Here is an 18719-nt window from a genome sequence, read left to right on the forward strand (position 1 = left end):
ACTTATTATTAATTATTTAATTTTATATCCATTTTAGTGTCCCCCAAACCTACGTTTAGCCAACACTACCTTGTAAATTGTGTCCCATTGGAGGCTGTCTCTAATGCATAGCCACCAAAAGATTACCTTCCATTTCTATTAGGACGTTAAACCCACACTAACCCCCTGTAGCGTCTCTCTTTTGCTATATGTGTCGCTCTTTTGAAGACTCTACCATTATTATTTCTTGTTGTGAGAGATGAAAAATATATAAATAAAGAAAAACAGAATAGATCTTAAAATTAATTAATTTAATAATTATTTTTAGAATTTTAAATTTAAAAATATTTTTTTATTAAAAAATTATTATAAATAAGTTTCTTCTCTTCTTTAACTAAAAATCATAAATTATCAATTTTAAATGATTCTAATAGATATTAATATAGGAATAAATTGTAGAGTTGAATTTCACTTAACAGTTATAATAGCAGTTATAATTATTAATAATAAATTTATTTATCATAATAAATTAATTAATATTTTAAATATATACCATCATGATTAAGTTGTTAATAATAAATTTATTTATCATAATAAATTAATTAATATTTTAAATATATACCATCATGATTAAGTTATTACTATATATAATTATAACCTTGGTTATGTTTCGATCAAAATATATAAGTATGTGCTGTTAGAAAATTTCTATGTTTTCTAATATGAATTTATATGAATTAGAATGAATTGTAAATTTATATTAATAATATAAATATATGAATAATAATATTTGTTATTCAATTTTTAATATTAAATATAAATATATAAATTATATATAAATAATAAAGATAATAAAATGCAAAAATTCAGACGCTTTGATTTACAACGTCTGGATTTTTTTTTGAAAGAATAACTAATCCCTTGAAAAAAAATTCTCAGTATAAAGATTATTTGAGCTATGAAGTTAGAGGAGTGTCCATGTCGGATACACGTATCGGACACCGAGTCTCGTATGACACTCATAGGACATGTATCAGTGAAATGTCAAAATCAAAAAACATTTGTTGGATTTCTAACAATTCTAGTACGGGTCTAACACAATCTTTAAAAGGAGGAATACATTAATTTTTAAAAACTCAAACTTTGTTGTATAAATTTTTATTATGATTATAAAAATAAGTAACAAATCATTGAAAAATATATTTCTTATTTTTACTAAAAGAAAACTAAAACATACTTAATACACATAAATCTCTATTGTCAATTTATTTAACTCATAGTTATATAATATATAGATTCGTGGTCCACGTGTCCTACATTTTAGATATTATACGTATCTTTATATTCATGTTCGTGTCATATCAGTGTCTGTGATACATAGATTTGAGCCTTTATAAGAACTTATATCTTATTTTATAGCAAAATAAATTAATAAAAATAAAATATAAAATTATTTAATCAAATATGTTATAAATGTAAATGGTTATCTAAAGTCAAAAATATTTAATAAATACTAATTAAATTTATGAAACTAATAAATTGCATTGAATGAATATAAGAAACTGTTTAGTTGTATATAATATTTAATATTTAATAAATGTAATAAGTTATGACATGATAATATATAAAAGTAAAACATTTAAAAAATGTATTAAATTTTTAAAATAATAAATGTATTTCATTAATGAATATAATAAATTTCTAGAAGAAATTTAATTATATATTAATTGTATTTATTAATTATAATTATGTATACTATATTATAGATATAATTTCAAAATATAATCCTTAATAAGCATGCATTCTTGATGTAAAAGTGTTTTCACAGTCAGATAAATAAATTTTTAACCAAATAAATTTTGAGATAATTATAAAATGTAAGAAATATACTATATGTAATAAGCTCTGATTAATATAACACGAAGGAAATAAATTTTGCAGGGCCATACAGAGATAATTTTTGTAATAAAAGCTTATTTAATTTTGTAATAAAGTAAATATTTATATGAAAAAGGAATGGGGAGCATTAGAGAATAAAAGGAAGAAGAGGGTCCAGAAAATAATAGTTGGAAAATAAATAAAAAAAAGTTGGTAGACCCTAGAGAAAGAAGAGGGAACTAACAAGGAAATTGGAGGTTTCTTCTGCATTCATTATTTTTCTTAGTTTCTGTGTTTTGTTCACTTCTTCTCTTCCTTTCAACTTTAACCCTTCCAAAACCAACACAGATATATATAAGACAATTCTCTCTTCTTTTTCTCTCTTCTTTTTCTCTCTGTCCGTTGAACTCTAAGAACCTCACAAAACCCTCTTTCCTTCTAGATCTGTTGGAATTCCCAATCCTTTCGGCTCCAATTTTCATTTCACAGAACAATTCCAAACCCTAACCCTTTCTTTCTGTATGATATCAGATTGAGACGTAGTTTTCGTGTTAATTTGTAAATTCTTTCGGTAGTTTAGGTTAGATTGAGTTTCTAGGGTTTTGAATCGGAGAGATGAACCACCACAACAATAGAGCGAGGTACCCTCCCGGGATGGGGCTTGGGCGAGGAGGTTTCCATCCGAACGTCGGCCACAACCCCAACCTCAACCAGAACCCCGGCCTTAACCAGAATCATGCGTTTCAGCCTCGCCCACCGTACCAGCAACAACCGCATTACGTGCAGAGGCATTTGATCCAACAGCCGCAGCAGCAGCAGCAGCAGCAGCAGCAGTGGCTGAGAAGAGACGCCAATGCCGTCGATGAGGTCGAGAAGACCGTGCAGTCTGAAGCCGTGGATTCGAGGTTCGTGTGTTGTCGTTGTTTGGCTTCTAGTTTTGTTGTGATTAGGGTTTGGGTTGAGCTGATGTTTTTGTTGTTTAGTTTATGCTTTGTGGTTGGTTGTGCTGTTTCTGCAATGTGCTTGCCTGATGATGTTGGTTGTTTTCAAGTGTGTGATTGTGAAAGCTGTTTTTGAACATTTCAATGGTTTGGTTACTTTGCCATAATTATATGGGTCCAATGGCTGTGATCCTGCTGCCCTTGAGTGGAGGGTTTTTCATTCCTGCATTGTTGCAATGAGGCTATTTTAGCATCCAATGGTGGCTTGAATGGTTGATGTTGCCATAGTGCATTACTCTGTGCTGTTAAATAGCCTCTCTAGCGCTATTGTGTTGTTGAGTTCTTAGGAACCCGTGATTATGACAGTCTGCTGCTGTGGCTGCAATGGGTGTTGTCCTGCATCCTCTTGTCGTCTTCATTAAGCCTTTGGCCTATTGAACTTTTGAGTAATATTATTCCAATTTTTATTTCCGTGCAACTTGATTTTGATTTTCTATCTCTCTCTCTCTCTCTCTCTCTATTTATATATATATATGGTATTTGCCCACTATATGATGTAGTGGACTAATTGTTTTCTCCAATATTCTGCATTTGATAACACTGGTATTACTGGAACCTGTATTCTTTTAGTGTGACTAAATCAGATATTCCTTTGTCTGTTCAGCCTAATCATGAAGTTTTGTTGCCTGCCTTCATTCTATTTTTCTGCCTGCGTTCTTTTCAGAACTGAAATGTTAACCACTTTTACCTTGTTTTGCATGATTCCTTGTCTGTTTGGTCAACCCTCTGAAATTTTGTACGTAGTGAACAATTCATCATAAGAGGAAATGACATCGATGATCTATTTTTATTTGGTTAGGCAATTTCCTTTTTTCTATAGGCAATTAGTGTACTTATTCATTTATGCTTGTTAGATATTTGTTTCATATTTTAGGCTTTTCATTACACTTTCAGCAGTATTACTAATGAATGTATCCTAAATTTTTATTATTGAATTGAAACCTTGGTCATTGATTTGGAATTTGAATCCTGAAAATTGACCAAGAAAAAAACAGTGAATGCAACCATTTTCTATTTCAAATGTGATCTGAATAGCTGTGTCTCAGAGTTGAAACGAACCACATAAACTGTTTCACAATTTATACAATTTTAATAACAATATTTGGAACAAGTTTTATTGTTTATATGTTTTATAAGTTGCCATTAGGATATTAATTACCTTTATTTTGGTGATATTATGGGTTTACAATAGGTTATCACAATGTATCATTTTTGTTCTTTGACTACTAGATGAAATTATTTTTCTTTTTTAGTGGTTCTGTTATTCCAAAAGAAAAGTGTATTCTCATGTTACCATTTGTTTTTTTTGTTTTCCTGTTAGTTCACAAGATTGGAAAGCAAGACTCAAGATTCCACCAGCTGATACACGCTATAAGACTGAGGTAAGGTCATGGAATACCATCATGTTATACCTTAAGTCATTGGTTATGTATATTTTGCATTAATCACATTTTCTTGAGATCCTTAGAGCATAAGACCTTAGTTGTGATAAGTCTTACTTTTTGTTCCGCATAATCTTGTTAGTATGGAGCCATTTTTCATACGTTAATATATTATAAATTATTGATGAAAACCGTTCTTGTCATAGAATGTAACTGGCACAATATCAATGTATCATGTCTTTTCTTAGTGCCTTGTGAACATTTGGTAATTTAGTGTCAGTTATTTAGAATACAATTGCACATGTAGAATTTACAAACTACTTGAACTATTTATACCTTGTCTAGAGATTGACATGTATTTAGTTTTATTCCTTGTAACTAGTGCTATCAATGGCATTTACCCTTAATGTTAGATTTCTGAGTGTTATTATGTTATTAGATTTTACATATAATATTTCACTTATTATTTCTTATACTTGGAAAGGTATAATAAAATAATACCATTCACAGATCAGTCATTTTAGCTACTTTATTAACTTTTTTTACATATTTATGTGCTGGTCTTGATCTGGTTTCATTTTGCTCTCCAGGATGTAACAGCAACAAAAGGAAATGAATTTGAAGATTACTTTTTGAAGCGCGAGCTGCTCATGGGAATATATGAGAAGGGTTTTGAAAGGCCTTCTCCCATCCAAGAAGAAAGCATTCCAATTGCTCTTACTGGCAGTGACATTCTTGCTAGGGCTAAAAATGGAACTGGCAAAACAGCTGCATTTTGCATTCCTGCATTGGAAAAAATTGACCAAGATAATAATGTTATTCAAGGTTTGATCTCTTCCTCTAGTCCTCGATTCTCATAACCTTGTTCAAAGAACTGTATATAATGATGTTTCAATTCAATAAGCATATCCGGTAGCCTGTATTTGATTGTAAGCATTGTTCTACTAAAAAAGGAAAATAGGATTTATGACTGGTAAGGTTCAGCTAGAGTCGCATTAACAAGCTGGGCAAGGGTGCATCAAGTTTGAACATTGTTAAATTCAGAATTTATTTCTCTTTTCTTTATTCCCTACTGGACAACTTGTTTTAGCAAAAGCTCTATGATTTAGATACAAGATTTTGAAATTTCAACTATACTAATGGATACCTTGTTTTGGCAAGTTTTCCCTTAAAATTTATTTATCTGAAGGACACAGTTTGATTTTGTTGCTACAGTTGAAAATAGTTGTTGTATATGCTTGTGGCATTGTTGAATCATGATTTAATTCTGCATTATCTTAAGCTATTTCATGGTTGTTGACTATTTCAATAAGCATGATGATTGGCTTTGCATGTTCTGAATGTTTTCTATGTATTTTTATGTCCTGCAGTTGTTATACTGGTCCCAACCCGAGAATTGGCTTTGCAAACTTCTCAAGTGTGTAAAGAACTTGGAAAGCACTTGCAAATTCAAGTTATGGTTACAACAGGTGGTACCAGCCTGAAAGATGATATAATGCGCTTATATCAACCAGTTCATTTACTAGTTGGAACTCCAGGAAGAATATTAGATCTGGCTAAGAAAGGTGTTTGTATTATGAAAGATTGCTCTATGCTTGTTATGGATGAGGTAAATACATTTATCCTGGATGCCACTTGTCTATATATATAATTTGGTTGAGAAGAATGAACAGTTTGTATATATTTCATATTTAAAGAGGTTTGGGAAGTTTAAGTTAAGAATAATGATTGAATGTTATCACACAAATATGATCTAATGTGCAAATCGGTAGTAGAAGGAAATGCCTTTGTTAATTTTTTTTCTCATTTATGTTTTAAATATTGAAAAAATATATTTTCTCTTCCATCATTTGTGCATGTTCTTTCTATGGTACTTTTAAGGATGTTTTTAGTGGTTAAGTTACTTATCTATATGAGGCTTAACATAGCTTTCTGTGTTTGCGTGTTTGCCAGGCTGATAAGCTTCTGTCTCCGGAGTTCCAACCTTCTATAGAGCAGCTGATTCATTTTCTTCCTACAAACCGTCAAATCTTGATGTTTTCAGCAACATTTCCAGTTACTGTAAAGGATTTCAAAGATAGGTATCTTCATAAACCTTATGTCATCAACCTTATGGATGAGCTAACTCTGAAGGGTATTACGCAATTTTATGCATTCGTGGAAGAGAGACAGAAAGTCCATTGCCTAAATACTCTATTTTCTAAGGTTGATTTTTCTTTGTTCTCTTGGTTTTCTTATAGCTGCCTGTGAATGTGTTGTTGATGTTGAAGTCTTCTATTGCAGCTGCAAATAAACCAGTCTATCATCTTCTGCAACTCAGTGAATCGTGTGGAACTCCTTGCCAAGAAAATCACAGAACTTGGGTATTCATGTTTCTACATTCATGCAAAGATGTTGCAAGACCATCGTAACAGAGTGTTTCATGACTTCCGCAATGGTGCATGTCGAAATCTTGTTTGTACTGGTATGTTACTGACACTTTAGTACTATCCTATAAATGAGCACATTTTTCCCTGTTGCATGTGAATAATACCTATCCTACTAGTTATGGTTATGTGTAACATTTATTACGTTTTAGTTGATTTCTTTGTTGGGATATTATATTCGTTGCTTTATTCTCAAAAGCAAATTTAGTTATCATTAATTGTATAATCTTTATCTTTTTTGGTGTTGTGCACTTATGTCATAGTATATTTAGTTTATATGTTTATTTAAAATTTTGGTTAGATATTATACTTTTACATATATTGTAATAATTGAAGTTTTTCATGTTTCTTTATCTGAAACATTTGCAGATCTTTTTACTAGAGGAATAGACATTCAGGCTGTTAATGTTGTTATTAATTTTGATTTTCCCAAGAACTCAGAGACTTATTTGCACAGGGTATGTATAATTTCTGGTCGCTCCCTCCCTAACTCATTTTCTTAGATACTAGTTATCTGTACATGTTCTAAAGGGCGCTATGCTGATGACAGGTTGGTCGTTCAGGGAGGTTTGGGCACCTTGGGCTGGCAGTGAACTTGATTACATATGAGGATCGCTTTAATTTGTATGTAATTTACATTTGAATGATTTTTTGAGACACTTGCTGTAGTTTTCTGATGCAATTTCCTCTTTCGTTCAGATATAGGATTGAACAGGAACTTGGAACTGAAATAAAGCAGATTCCACCGCAAATTGATCAGGCAATTTATTGCCGGTGATTGGTTGTAAATACCAGGATTGTGTTTACAATTGTGGCTAATAGCAGTGGTGAGTGACAGGATTTTTGTTTTCCGTAATTAGTATGCCAATTTTCCAAATCCAAGCAAGAGTAAAATGTGGAGATAAATATGAATAATTTTAAATGTAATACTTTGCTACTGCAACTTGGTTTCAGGGGAGACAAATTATTCCTTTCTCACAAAGGACTTTCATATTGTAATTAATTTCTATTATGGATGACAAATCTGTTGTGATAAGCCAATACTGTATGTGTTTTTTGTGAAATATTCAATTTTGGCGTATCTTCATTTTTATTAAGTTTTGATTAAGCTTTTTTTCTGGATACCTTGTATTAATTCATGTAGTGATATATGCCTGATTGTGTTTTGGCTCAAAATATGATTTGTAGCTGCTGTTGCTGTTGCTGATGTTTGTATTCTTACAGGTTAGTGTGGCCGTGGCACAAGCAGGTGCATGGGAGGATTTGCTAAGCTAGTGAATGGTGTATTATTGGACCCTGGCATGAGAGGATGCACTTTCAAAACTGGGTATTATTGGACCCATTATTGAGTGCTTTTCGATTAATTCTGGTTTTGAGAGCCCTTAAACATTATTAAGACATTTTTAGAGTTTAATATTGGCTTTTAACTGCCAGGATAGTTCCAGGGTCCAGTTTGGGTTTCCGTTAATTACATTTGCAGATTTATATTCTCATTACATATTTTAGTATTGTAGTTTTACAATATGGTTTAGGGATAATATATACCTTGTTATGAATATGTCCCTTATGCTATTATTCTATCGGTCTGTCATTATGGGTTCTTATAAATTGTAGATTCTTAGACGTAGAAATTTCAAGCTGAGCATATGGTTCATGCCGGTGCTGTTAATTGCCTTTCGCCAGGATTTCATGGCCATTGCCGTTGAAGCCTCGAAAGCCTTACCAAGTTTGTGGAGTCTTTCTTTTTGGTTGTTTTTATTTTTGCATGGGGCTCGTTGGGACCCTCATCAATTGTTAACTTCTTGAGCTATGAAGGTACATCGTACTGAATTGGTATCTGCGTGGTAGGTATTCTTATGTTCATGGGTTTTTATACCCAAGGCATTGGTAGAATGCATATTTCCTTTTAGGTTGCTCAACAATTTGCCGCTAGCTTTGCAAAAAATGTTTTATTTGAATGTAAAAATCAAGGGTTTCTTTGATAACACTTTTTCCGTTTAAAGTTTTTTTCTAAAACATATTATATTTCAGCTTTAATCTATCAATAAAATATTTTTCAAAGTGGTTTAAAATAGTTGCTACACGCCAGAAAACTGTCGCGTGTTTTAACTGTTCATGATTGTTTTTATAAATGTGTTCTAAGACAATTTCCAATGTATTTGTGTACGAACATTCAGAAAACAGAACTAGTTTATTATAACAGTAAACTAACAGTGCCCCAAAAAGCACGTATCACCATGATTTTGTTAAATTAAATCTTACTCTTGATACCTGTTTAATTTTTCTGCGTGTTGACATTTGGAAGTTAGTATTTGTTTTTTCAAAGGGAAATGAAATTTTTGTAAGAGAAGTAAAACTATTAGTCAGAAGATATAGGTAAAAAATGACTTAAAATTTTTATGGAGTTTGGTTCCTATCCTCTTTTGTACGTTATGATGTTTAATGAGCCCAACATCAGTAACTATCTCTTGGCAATTGCTTTCTGAAAATATTAATTTTTGTATTACAGATTTTCTTATCTAGAATGGGTTTTTAATTTTTTTTTCTGGATTTTTATTTCTGAAACACAAAAAGCTCTTCAGGATCTATTTTTTTGAAATGTATTAATTTTAATTTCAGATTTTCATTTTCAGAATATTTTCGAAATTTAAAATTGTGTTGGATGCAGGTTCAAAAATATTGGGTGTAGAAAGAATTTGCCCTATCCCTTATGATTGTACAGGATTTACAAAATTTAACTTTTGGACCGAGCCTTGGAAGTTATAATTTCTTCATTATAACTTAATTGATCCCGTGGTCCTTATTTTCTCATGTTTTAGTTACCACACCTTCAAACTAAATTTGTATTTGGTTGAAGTTGTGTTGATCAGAGATGTTGGGGAGAAAATCTGGGAGCAGCCCTTTCTCGTCAGAACATTAAAATGCGTTTGTAGCAAACATTCAAAGATTAATATCTTTTGAGGTAAGTCTCCAAACGAAATAGTTTCCTCATACAGCTAGGACTTAAATCCTTTATTCATAAGGGACTAAACTGTATACTATTATTCTTCTCAACTTTATTGCTTCTTTTGGATTATTACCACAAGAGGTGCATTCATTATTTACTCTGCCTGCTCTTTACTTCCTCAATACCACGCCACACTTTTCGAAATCATACAATATTTAGCATGTTGCTTTTTGGTGGCCATAAGTGCTTACTCACACTTCATTTCACACTGCAATATCTACAAAATAAATTTATGCTCACTCTCTTAAATATTATTTAAGTTAACTTATTTTACAATAAGAGTGTCTGAAAACTGTCTAAAAGGTAATCAAACACTTCAACAAATGAGTAATCAAATAATGTACTTCTGGAGAGGAAGAGATTGTCATTTCTCTCACCTAATATTTTCTTCTACTTCTTAGAATAACTTTTTAAATAAAAAAAATATTAAGTTTTTAAAATTCTTAAATTTTTCAGAAAATATAATCTAATTCAAAATCTTTCAAATTACATGTTTTGAAAATATTCTATTCAAAATTTATAATTTAATTTTTTTTCCATACATTAGAGTAATCCTCCCATAATATCACATAATATAATTTTTAATTACATAGAAACATTTCCAAAACAATTTAAAATATTTATTTGAAAGATGTGGTGGACACACGTGATGATCTGCAAATCCAGCAAGGGCTTGGTTTGGAGTTGTGATATAAAAGAGCAGCAATGATTCTTTGTAGGTGAAAGGTTTGAAGATTAGAGACCTAAATCTTAAGAAATTTTAGGCAAGGGAGTAAGAATGGCAGCATTTCATTATTACTCAAATTAATCTTACAATTTCAGCACCCAATCTCTTATTATATAGGACTAGGAGGCTGAAAATGAAGAGCCAAATGTGCACAAAATGAAATGAAGTTGACGCCTAAATGAGAGCACACATGTGGAGGTAGGTTCTAGAATCCTTCCATGTGTGGAAAGGCCTAGAACTTACACTCCATGATGTCTATGTGTGGGCTGGACTTTAGTTTAATTAGGAAATCCTAATTAAACTTAAGATTTAGCCTTCTAGGTGCCTCTTTGCATGTTTCAACACAATTACAAAAATAAATTAAACTATGCTACTTTAAAAACTATTCTACACTAGAGTTTATGACATGTAAAAATGTGTCCTCTTGGCCCCTATTTGACCATAACTCTAGTGGTTGCCTTATTTTAATATTTAGGTGACCTTTCAAAGGATTGGTGTTGGGGCCTCTTCCATCAAATAAGGTGCAAAATGTTTTATGTTCTTGGCTTGTTCTATAGTTACAAATAAAGTACAAAAAGAGATGTTTGTAGTTCAGGAGTTTATGGATGTATTTCCTGATGAGATTCTTGGACTTCCACCAAAAAGAGAGATAGAGTTTGCAATTGACTTGATTCCTGGAGCAGGTTCTGTGTCAATTTTTTCATATCGAATGGCACCAACAGAGTTAGCTGAATTGAAGAAACAACTAGAAGACTTATTGGAGAAACAATTCATTCGACCTAGTGTTTCTCCATGGGGAGCTCCAGTGTTATTAGTGAAGAAGAAGGATGGTTCATCACGTTTATGCATAAATTATAGACAATTAAAAAAGTTAACAATAAAGAATAAATAGCCTCTTCCTAGAATTGACGATCTGATGGACTAGTTGCATGGGGCAATTGTTTTTTCTAAAATAGATCTGCACTCAGGTTATCACCAAATTTTAGTGAAAGTGGAAGATGTTCAGAAGACTGCTTTTAGATCAAGGTATGGTCACTATAAATTTCTGGTCATGCCATTTGGTGTGACCAATTCTCCAGCTATCTTTATGGATTATATGAATCATATATTCAGATTTTTTCTTGATAAGTTTGTGGTAGTGTTCATAGATGATATCTTGATCTATTCTCGTACAAGGGAAGAACATGCAGAACATCTTAGAACTGTCCTGAACATTTTGAGAGAAAAACAGTTATATGCTAAACTTTCAAAAAGTGACTTTTGGATGTCATAAATACAATTTTTAAGACATGTCATCTCTGCACAGGGAATATCAATAGATCCTTCTAAAGTGGAGGTTGTACTTCAGTGGGAACGTCCTAAAACTGTTACAAAAATTAGAAGCTTTGTCGGGTTAGCAGGATATTACATGAGATTTATAGAAGGCTTTTCTAAAGTAGTGGCTCCTTTGACGCAATTGACTAGAAAGGATCATCCTTTTGCATGGACTGAACAATGTGAGAGAAGCTTTGAAGAGTTGAAAAGAATGTTGACTAATGTTCCTGTATTGACAATCCCCGATACCAATCAGTCTTTTGAAATTTTCTGTAATATTTCCTATCAGAAATTGAGTTGTGTTTTGATGAGAATAAAAAAATATGATTTAATTGATTGTTAACTTCGATACTTATTTTACTTTATTTTTAAATCATAATTATTTTCATCTCTATCCAATGATCTAATTATGAGATTATTATGCATATAAAGATCGTTGATGGCACTATTTTTATGATACCAAATAAAAAAAACCTATGACATTAAGAAAGACTAAAGACTATCGTTAATACGATTGCAACTTGAATATTTGTGAATATAGATTACTAATTAAAATAGTATAACACATTTCACACATTCACCTTTTGAATCGATTAATAAAAAACAAATACTATCACCAAGCATAATTTTAAGTCATCAGTAATAAAATGATAAAAACACTGATTATAAAATTAAAAGTTGTCTTTTTCCAATAAAACATAAATATACTCTTTTTTTCTATAGTTTTTAGTGTATTTTTATATGATTTATAATATTTTAAATTTTTTAAAATTTAAAATATTCCTTCAGAATTCTGCAACAGTGAATCTTTTCATATTCCAAAACAACCTTTTCATTTTCCATCTTAGAAAACAGAACATCTTTTGGGATTCTTAAATCTTTTTAATGCATAACTTCACTTCCTACTTTATTTTTAAAATTCAATTTTATTTTGCTTCTCACATGCTAACTCTATAAAACCAGATGATAGTTGCTTCTCTCATTCTCACATTCATTCCAATCTACTTGTTTTTGTTACCAATTCATTCAAGTCAGTAATCCCTATGTTTCATATTTTCTTCAAATTTTTCTTTATGTCTTTCTATTCAACATTCCAAACTTGCAAAATTTAGCTTCACCTCTTATATGTGTGTGTGAGTATCTACTGGGGTTCATCAGTTCTTATTTTTTTCCAAGTGGATATTAACATCTGTTGCCTCTATCAGGTTGAAATTTGTAAGTTCCTGAAATGGGGAACAACAACAAAAGGCTTAAGTTGATGTTTGAGAAGTATACCTGGAACATCACCAACTTCTCTAAAGTTTTTTCCTTTAAACTTTTCTCCGACAAATTTATACTCGATGGCCACACATGGTACTTTGTTCAAATTTTGCTTACTGATTTCGCTTCTCACAATGTTTTCTTTTGTCTGTTTTAATAATGTTTTAACTTTGCTTTTAGGCAGATTGTTATCACCCCAATTTGGGGCATGGCCGAATACTTGCACATTTTTTTAGAACCAGATGAGGGTTGTGCTAATTTACCTGAGGGCTGGAAAAAAACTGCAAATGTCAGTTTTGCTGTAACCAACCAGGTTAATGACAGAATGACTATAAGAAAAGGTATTTTCATACTTCGGTCTTTCTAAATTTGAAGTTTTTGTTCACTGTTTTTTGTCAAAGTAGACCTTGTAACCATTTAAAAACCAACTTATTATGCTTTGGGAGGAGAGATTTTGGGTGGAAGAATCAAATTATGATTTGTTTTGATCTTAATGAGTCAATTATTTTTAATCTGAATCAACTAACCCTTGGTATATGAATTTTCCAGGATTTGAATTTGAGTATAGTGCAAATGACAATTGTTGTGGTGTAAGTTTCTTACCTTTACATGAACTTAAAGACCCTTGTAGTGGGTTTCTTGTGAATGATACTTGTATGATTGAAGTTGGGATTTTTGTCACCAAGTATGTGGATGAGAATAAAGAATATCCGCCTGTTTGCAAGATTGATGACAACCCTACGAACGACAATGATAATCCTTTATTTCATGAAATGTTCAGAAGCTCATATAAAAAAATAGAGCAAAATTTTGTTCCACTGTTAGTAGAAGCATGTTTACAGCATCCCTCACTTGTTGTAAGTCAGGAGAAGAGAAGTTGCAGGTTTACTGAATGGGCATTCACAGCTTTGGATCGAGTTCTTCATTTCCTCAATAATAAAATATTAAAAGATATGGATGAAGAAGCATGTAATCATCTCCAAATTTTGTGGGATGAACTTAAGACATTTGGGTTTGATTTGACTTGGTTAGAGTTTTATGTTGAATCTGCTTTGGATGTGAAAAAATATATGGAGGATGTTGATGAGATGATAAAGAATGTGTTTGCTTTAAAGATTGAAGCAGAGAAGTTGAAGGTAAGGATGATTGAAACAGAGACAGAACTTGAAATGTCAAGTAAGGAGTTGATGAAAGCAGAGAAAATAGGTGTAAACAAAATTTGGATGCCAAATTAGAAAAGATGTGAAAAGATGTGAAGGGACACATTCATAAGATGAATTTATTTTGGAGACTATTTAGTTTTATGAAACTGCTGATTGATATTACAATTTGATTAATGATTATGATAATCTTTGCTGTAGAGATTATCAACTATTTATGTTAGAAGTAATTAATAGTTTTGACTTTTTATATTTTAAGAAATCTTTATTTTTAGTTTCTAAAAATATTATTACAATTTTGATCATTTAATTTTGCTTTTTTATTTTTTTTTAAATATAGGTTTTATAAAATGTCAACAAAATTACAATTAATCATGTTGTGTAAGTTATGTGTTTTAGATACTCATGTATTGAGACATTTGTTTACTTAGCTCATTAATTAGTTTGTTATAAAAAAAAATTAATTCTATTTTTGAATAAGAGTAACAAAATAAATATAAATTTATTTTTATAAAATAGAATAAATAATTACATTTTGTGTAAATTTATAGGTGGTGTACAATTAATTTTAGATCACTTTGTTATATATCCTAAAAATTTTAAATTTTAATATGTATTCTGGATTCTACATTTAATACATTCAAAATGTATATATATTTTAAGAGACAAATTTATCATTTTAGGATAGAGTACATGTTTAAAAACATAAAGCATACCCTTTTAATGAAAATATGAGAAACATAAAAAAAAACTCAGACGAATTTGATCCATACAAATACAAGTACAATTTAAAATTAGAATTTTCATCTATACAAATACATGTACAATTTAAATTAGAATAAAAGAGGCCGATCCAAATTAAAAAAAACTAGGAGGTTAAGGTGACATTAAAGGAAGAATTAATAATAAATGTGATTTTCAATTTAACAAGTTTAGTGGTTGTTGTTAACCTAATTTTTTTTATTATAAATAACATCAACTAATTTAGAAAGATGTTATGATTATGTTTAGTAAGGTTAATAAATTATGAGTATATTTGGTAAGATTAATAAATTTCTTAATAATTTGTTTGACTAAATTATAAGATTTAACCAGTACAAATGGTTTGATAAGGATTTTATTTTTGAAACTTACTAACTTAATTAGTATATAGTTTATAACATACTTAATTTTCTCAATTATCATTGTTTTATATTTTAATATATCTTATTATCTTAATTTCTTTAGTTATTACTACTTATTTTTAATTTTATAAATACAATCAGCTACTGTACTATTTTTTTTTTGTATTTGTTCTATTATCTTTATTTTTTTATCTAATTTAAATTAATTATTTTTAATATTACAATTTAAAATAACTAATGTTTACATAAAAATTATATATATTTAAAATTGAAAAGAAATGTGAAAGTAGTTTAAATTGATAAATAAAAAATAAATTCATAAAAATTATATTAGATTAGTACCTATTAATTTAACTAGTTTAGATAAAATAAACTATTCAAATAAAAAATATACAGTTTAAAAATTATAAAAGAATTAATTTTTAAATAATACATGTTTGTCTAAAAATAAAAATAAATTGTCAAAAAAATTCTTATAATTTTTGTAAGCAACTCAACATTAAAAATAAATAAATATATATTATTTTAATTCAATTTTTTATTTTTTATTTTTGATTTAGATATAAATTATTTAATTATGATAAAAAAGTAAAACTTACAATCATTTATGATATAAAGAAAAATAAAAATAGCGTAATTTTTAATTCATTTTGTCAAAAAAGTAAGATTAATTTTATTCAATTTTTAAATTTTAAAGTATTGACATTAAGGGATATTAATATAAATGTACTACCGAATATTGAGATGATAAAGTTCTATAATATATTATCGAGTATTGAGATGACGAGGTACCGTAGTGATCTACCAAATGTCAAGATGATGAGGTCCTTTAGTCTATTATCTAATGTTTAAGATCTCGAAGTCCTTTAGTGTATTATTAATAAATGTATAATAATAGCTGAATATTCAAAGGGTAAAAGGCATGTAAAATGGAAGGAATAAGCACAATTATAATCTAGGAACATGTTAAAAATTTCTAACTCAAATTGCACATGAAGAAAACAAGGAATGTGCGTAGAATTGTGCAAAAAAGTGAAAAAAAGAAGACAAACAAGGAAGGATTTGCCCAGTGCATGGATAAGGGATCAACATAATGAAAAATATCAAAACAATGATCGCATCTTCATCCGTCGGGTGAATTGAGCCCAAAACACATGAAGTTTCCAAAAACTAAAGCCTTGAACAAATCCCAAAGGGTTGAGCATATCAAATACTTAACCATGAAGAAAGTCCAATTCCGCTAAGAAAAGGCTCAAGCCTAAAAGTTGGAACTTGGAAGATTTATCTTGGACCTGAAGTCAATCTAACCTTAACTTATAACCAATATTTGGAAGACATTAGAAGGATCTAAGGCTAATCCCGGATGATTCTTTGACTTTGGAATCCTTGAAAGCCCAAAGATTGAAGATTAAAGCTAAAAAGGATTTATTAAGGATGAAAAAAGCCAACCCGCTAAGCAGATTGCCAATTCCCATGATCCCTGTGAAGCCCAATTCTAAAATCTATAAATAGGGACTTTGGATTAACATCCAAAACATTGAGAGGTAGTGAAAGATACCTATAGGTATCAAGAATTAGGATTAGAAAGTTCAAGTGAGATCCGTCAAAATCTAATCAGGCTTAGTAGGTCAGAGCCTTAGAAGAAGTGAAGACCAATCTCTAGAGAAAGGAGTCTTGAAGCCATGTTGGCCACAACATCAAAAGGATCCTTGTTGTTGTAATTTACCTTCTCATCATGCCTTCTACTGTAAGATTTCATTATAAGTTGTTAAATATACTTTGTTGGGATTGGATGACAGTGTGATATATTTGGAGTTATTATTGTTTGTAGATGCATGTTTTTCTTTTGTATTAAACTTCCTTGTGTCTGATAATGTGCTTAATACTCAACGATGAGGATCGACCATTGATTGTCCATAGGGCATGAATGACACCAAAAGGTGATTTCATGTTTTTGAACCCTATTCAACCAATCATGGGACTCAATGGTCGTAGAGCGCAGAACTTATATCATAGTGAACTGTTCCATATTGCATATGTGATATCATAATAGTGACTTACTGCTTTAGATGACCTTGCGCGAGGAATCTTCCTGGGTTGGCCAAAACTGGAACATGGATTTTGAATGAAACATTACATATATGAATAGCAATAACAAAGGAAAGACACATGGTTATTCCAATTCCAACATCTGTACTATGTTGATATTTCCTTGCTTTCGTGATTGATCTAATACTTCATGTAACAACGTTTTTTTTTTAAAAACAAACAAAACCCTTGCCCTCTGTCACGCACCATTCTTCTTCTTTCTTCTTTCTCCCTCCATCTCTCCCTTTTATCTTCTCTCTTAATTTCTCACTTCATACCTCATCTATTTTAGAATTTGATCATACCATGTTGTAGCTGAGGAGCTAAGGAACATTTCTACCTGGTCAGAATTTCAAACAGAGTAAGTTCATTTTTACTCTAAATATTCTTTGTTCTCTGTTTTTCCTTAGGATTTAGTCATCAATCTTGGTGGAGTCAGTTGAGAAGATTAATCCTCTCAACTTATTCTACTATATACTGAATTTATGTTTTGTTTGGATAAAATGTATTAGGCCCTTAAATTTTGAAGCTTATCCAGACTAGGAGGATAAAATTATAGAAGTTGCTTGGAAAGCAAGCAATTAAGGTAAGAGAATCTAACTTTAAATCTCAATAGTACCCTAGGCTAGAAGATCTGCATATGGAGGGGACGTGGTCCCAATATTCAAATTCTCTTGCAGGGATGTTATTTATTTATATATTGTGTGTTTGTTTATATATTATTTAAACTTTATAAATATTATATTTTGATAGTTTGAAAGTTAAATATTGTTTTGATGTTGGAAAAGTTCTTGAATGATATAAATTTTTAAATGTTCTGATTGAATGATATGTATTATATATGAATGATGAAAATTGTATGAAATTGATGTCATACATTTCGGATAATGTATGAGTTGTTATTTGATGGTACATTAAGTATGAAAAACCTATGTTTAACAGAGATCCTCTGGCTTCATTGATGATCTAACTCATTTAAACTAAAATATCAGGTGGTGAGAAGCTGAGAGGGAGTTCATACACACCGGGTCCCGCTTACACTCGGTATTGGATGTTTGAACTTACCCTAATCCTTTCTATTGAATTCGCTGATAATCTTTGGATCAGGTGTTAGTCTCTGGTAGGGGCATACTTAATGAGTCTTCTGGAAGATGAAGTGGGATTGAAATGAAATCCAATGATTGTGATTGAAAATAGATCCATGTGTGGTCTATATGAATGGTAAAATTAATATTGAAATTTTATATGACAACATTTAAAGAAATGTTTATAAATGATTTGTTTGATTGGTTCATTTTGCAAAAATTAGATATGATATGAAATTTCTTTCCTTAGCTTACCCTTGTTTTTCTTGTTGTGTTTGAACTACGATG

General features: G+C 30.5%; 2 protein-coding genes across 3 annotated transcripts; both read left to right on the forward strand.

The window, feature by feature from the left end:
* The first annotated feature begins 2043 nt into the window (after positions 1–2043).
* Positions 2044–8257, forward strand: LOC137819125 (DEAD-box ATP-dependent RNA helicase 8). The gene is made up of 10 exons (XM_068622880.2): positions 2044–2762; positions 4180–4240; positions 4831–5065; positions 5611–5849; positions 6194–6445; positions 6524–6704; positions 7036–7124; positions 7217–7290; positions 7366–7493; positions 7891–8257. The coding sequence occupies exons 1-9, from the start codon at positions 2473–2475 to the stop codon at positions 7442–7444; spliced, it is 1500 nt and encodes a 499-aa protein (XP_068478981.2). The 5' UTR covers positions 2044–2472; the 3' UTR covers positions 7445–7493; positions 7891–8257.
* Positions 8258–12658: 4401 nt separating this feature from the next.
* On the forward strand, positions 12659–14290 carry LOC137819126 (MATH domain and coiled-coil domain-containing protein At3g58240). Of its 2 annotated transcripts, XM_068622881.2 has the most exons (4): positions 12659–12744; positions 12920–13067; positions 13155–13315; positions 13524–14290. In XM_068622881.2, exons 2-4 carry the CDS (start codon positions 12943–12945, stop codon positions 14207–14209), a joined length of 972 nt encoding a protein of 323 aa, XP_068478982.2. In that variant the 5' UTR covers positions 12659–12744; positions 12920–12942; the 3' UTR covers positions 14210–14290. The 2 variants fall into 2 exon arrangements, with proteins under 2 accessions (XP_068478982.2, XP_090152755.1); XM_090296629.1 differs by lacking the exon at positions 12659–12744 and having other exon boundaries at positions 12761–13067.
* The last annotated feature ends 4429 nt before the right edge of the window (positions 14291–18719 follow it).

This window comes from Phaseolus vulgaris, chromosome 10 (genome assembly GCF_051622355.1).
Source record: "Phaseolus vulgaris cultivar YP4 chromosome 10, ASM5162235v1, whole genome shotgun sequence".
Taxonomy (NCBI): Eukaryota; Viridiplantae; Streptophyta; class Magnoliopsida; order Fabales; family Fabaceae; genus Phaseolus; species Phaseolus vulgaris.

Excerpts from the sequence above, each read along its gene's own strand:
- LOC137819125 (XM_068622880.2), top strand. The coding sequence starts at position 2,473 with ATGAACCACCACAACAATAGAGCGAGGTACCCTCCCGGGATGGGGCTT. Across the intron at positions 4,241-4,830 it reads ATACACGCTATAAGACTGAG|GATGTAACAGCAACAAAAGG; the intron begins GTAAGGTCATGG and ends TTTGCTCTCCAG. Across the intron at positions 7,125-7,216 it reads CAGAGACTTATTTGCACAGG|GTTGGTCGTTCAGGGAGGTT; the intron begins GTATGTATAATT and ends TGCTGATGACAG.
- LOC137819126 (XM_068622881.2), top strand. The coding sequence starts at position 12,943 with ATGGGGAACAACAACAAAAGGCTTAAGTTGATGTTTGAGAAGTATACC. Across the intron at positions 13,068-13,154 it reads ATACTCGATGGCCACACATG|GCAGATTGTTATCACCCCAA; the intron begins GTACTTTGTTCA and ends CTTTGCTTTTAG. Across the intron at positions 13,316-13,523 it reads CAGAATGACTATAAGAAAAG|GATTTGAATTTGAGTATAGT; the intron begins GTATTTTCATAC and ends TGAATTTTCCAG.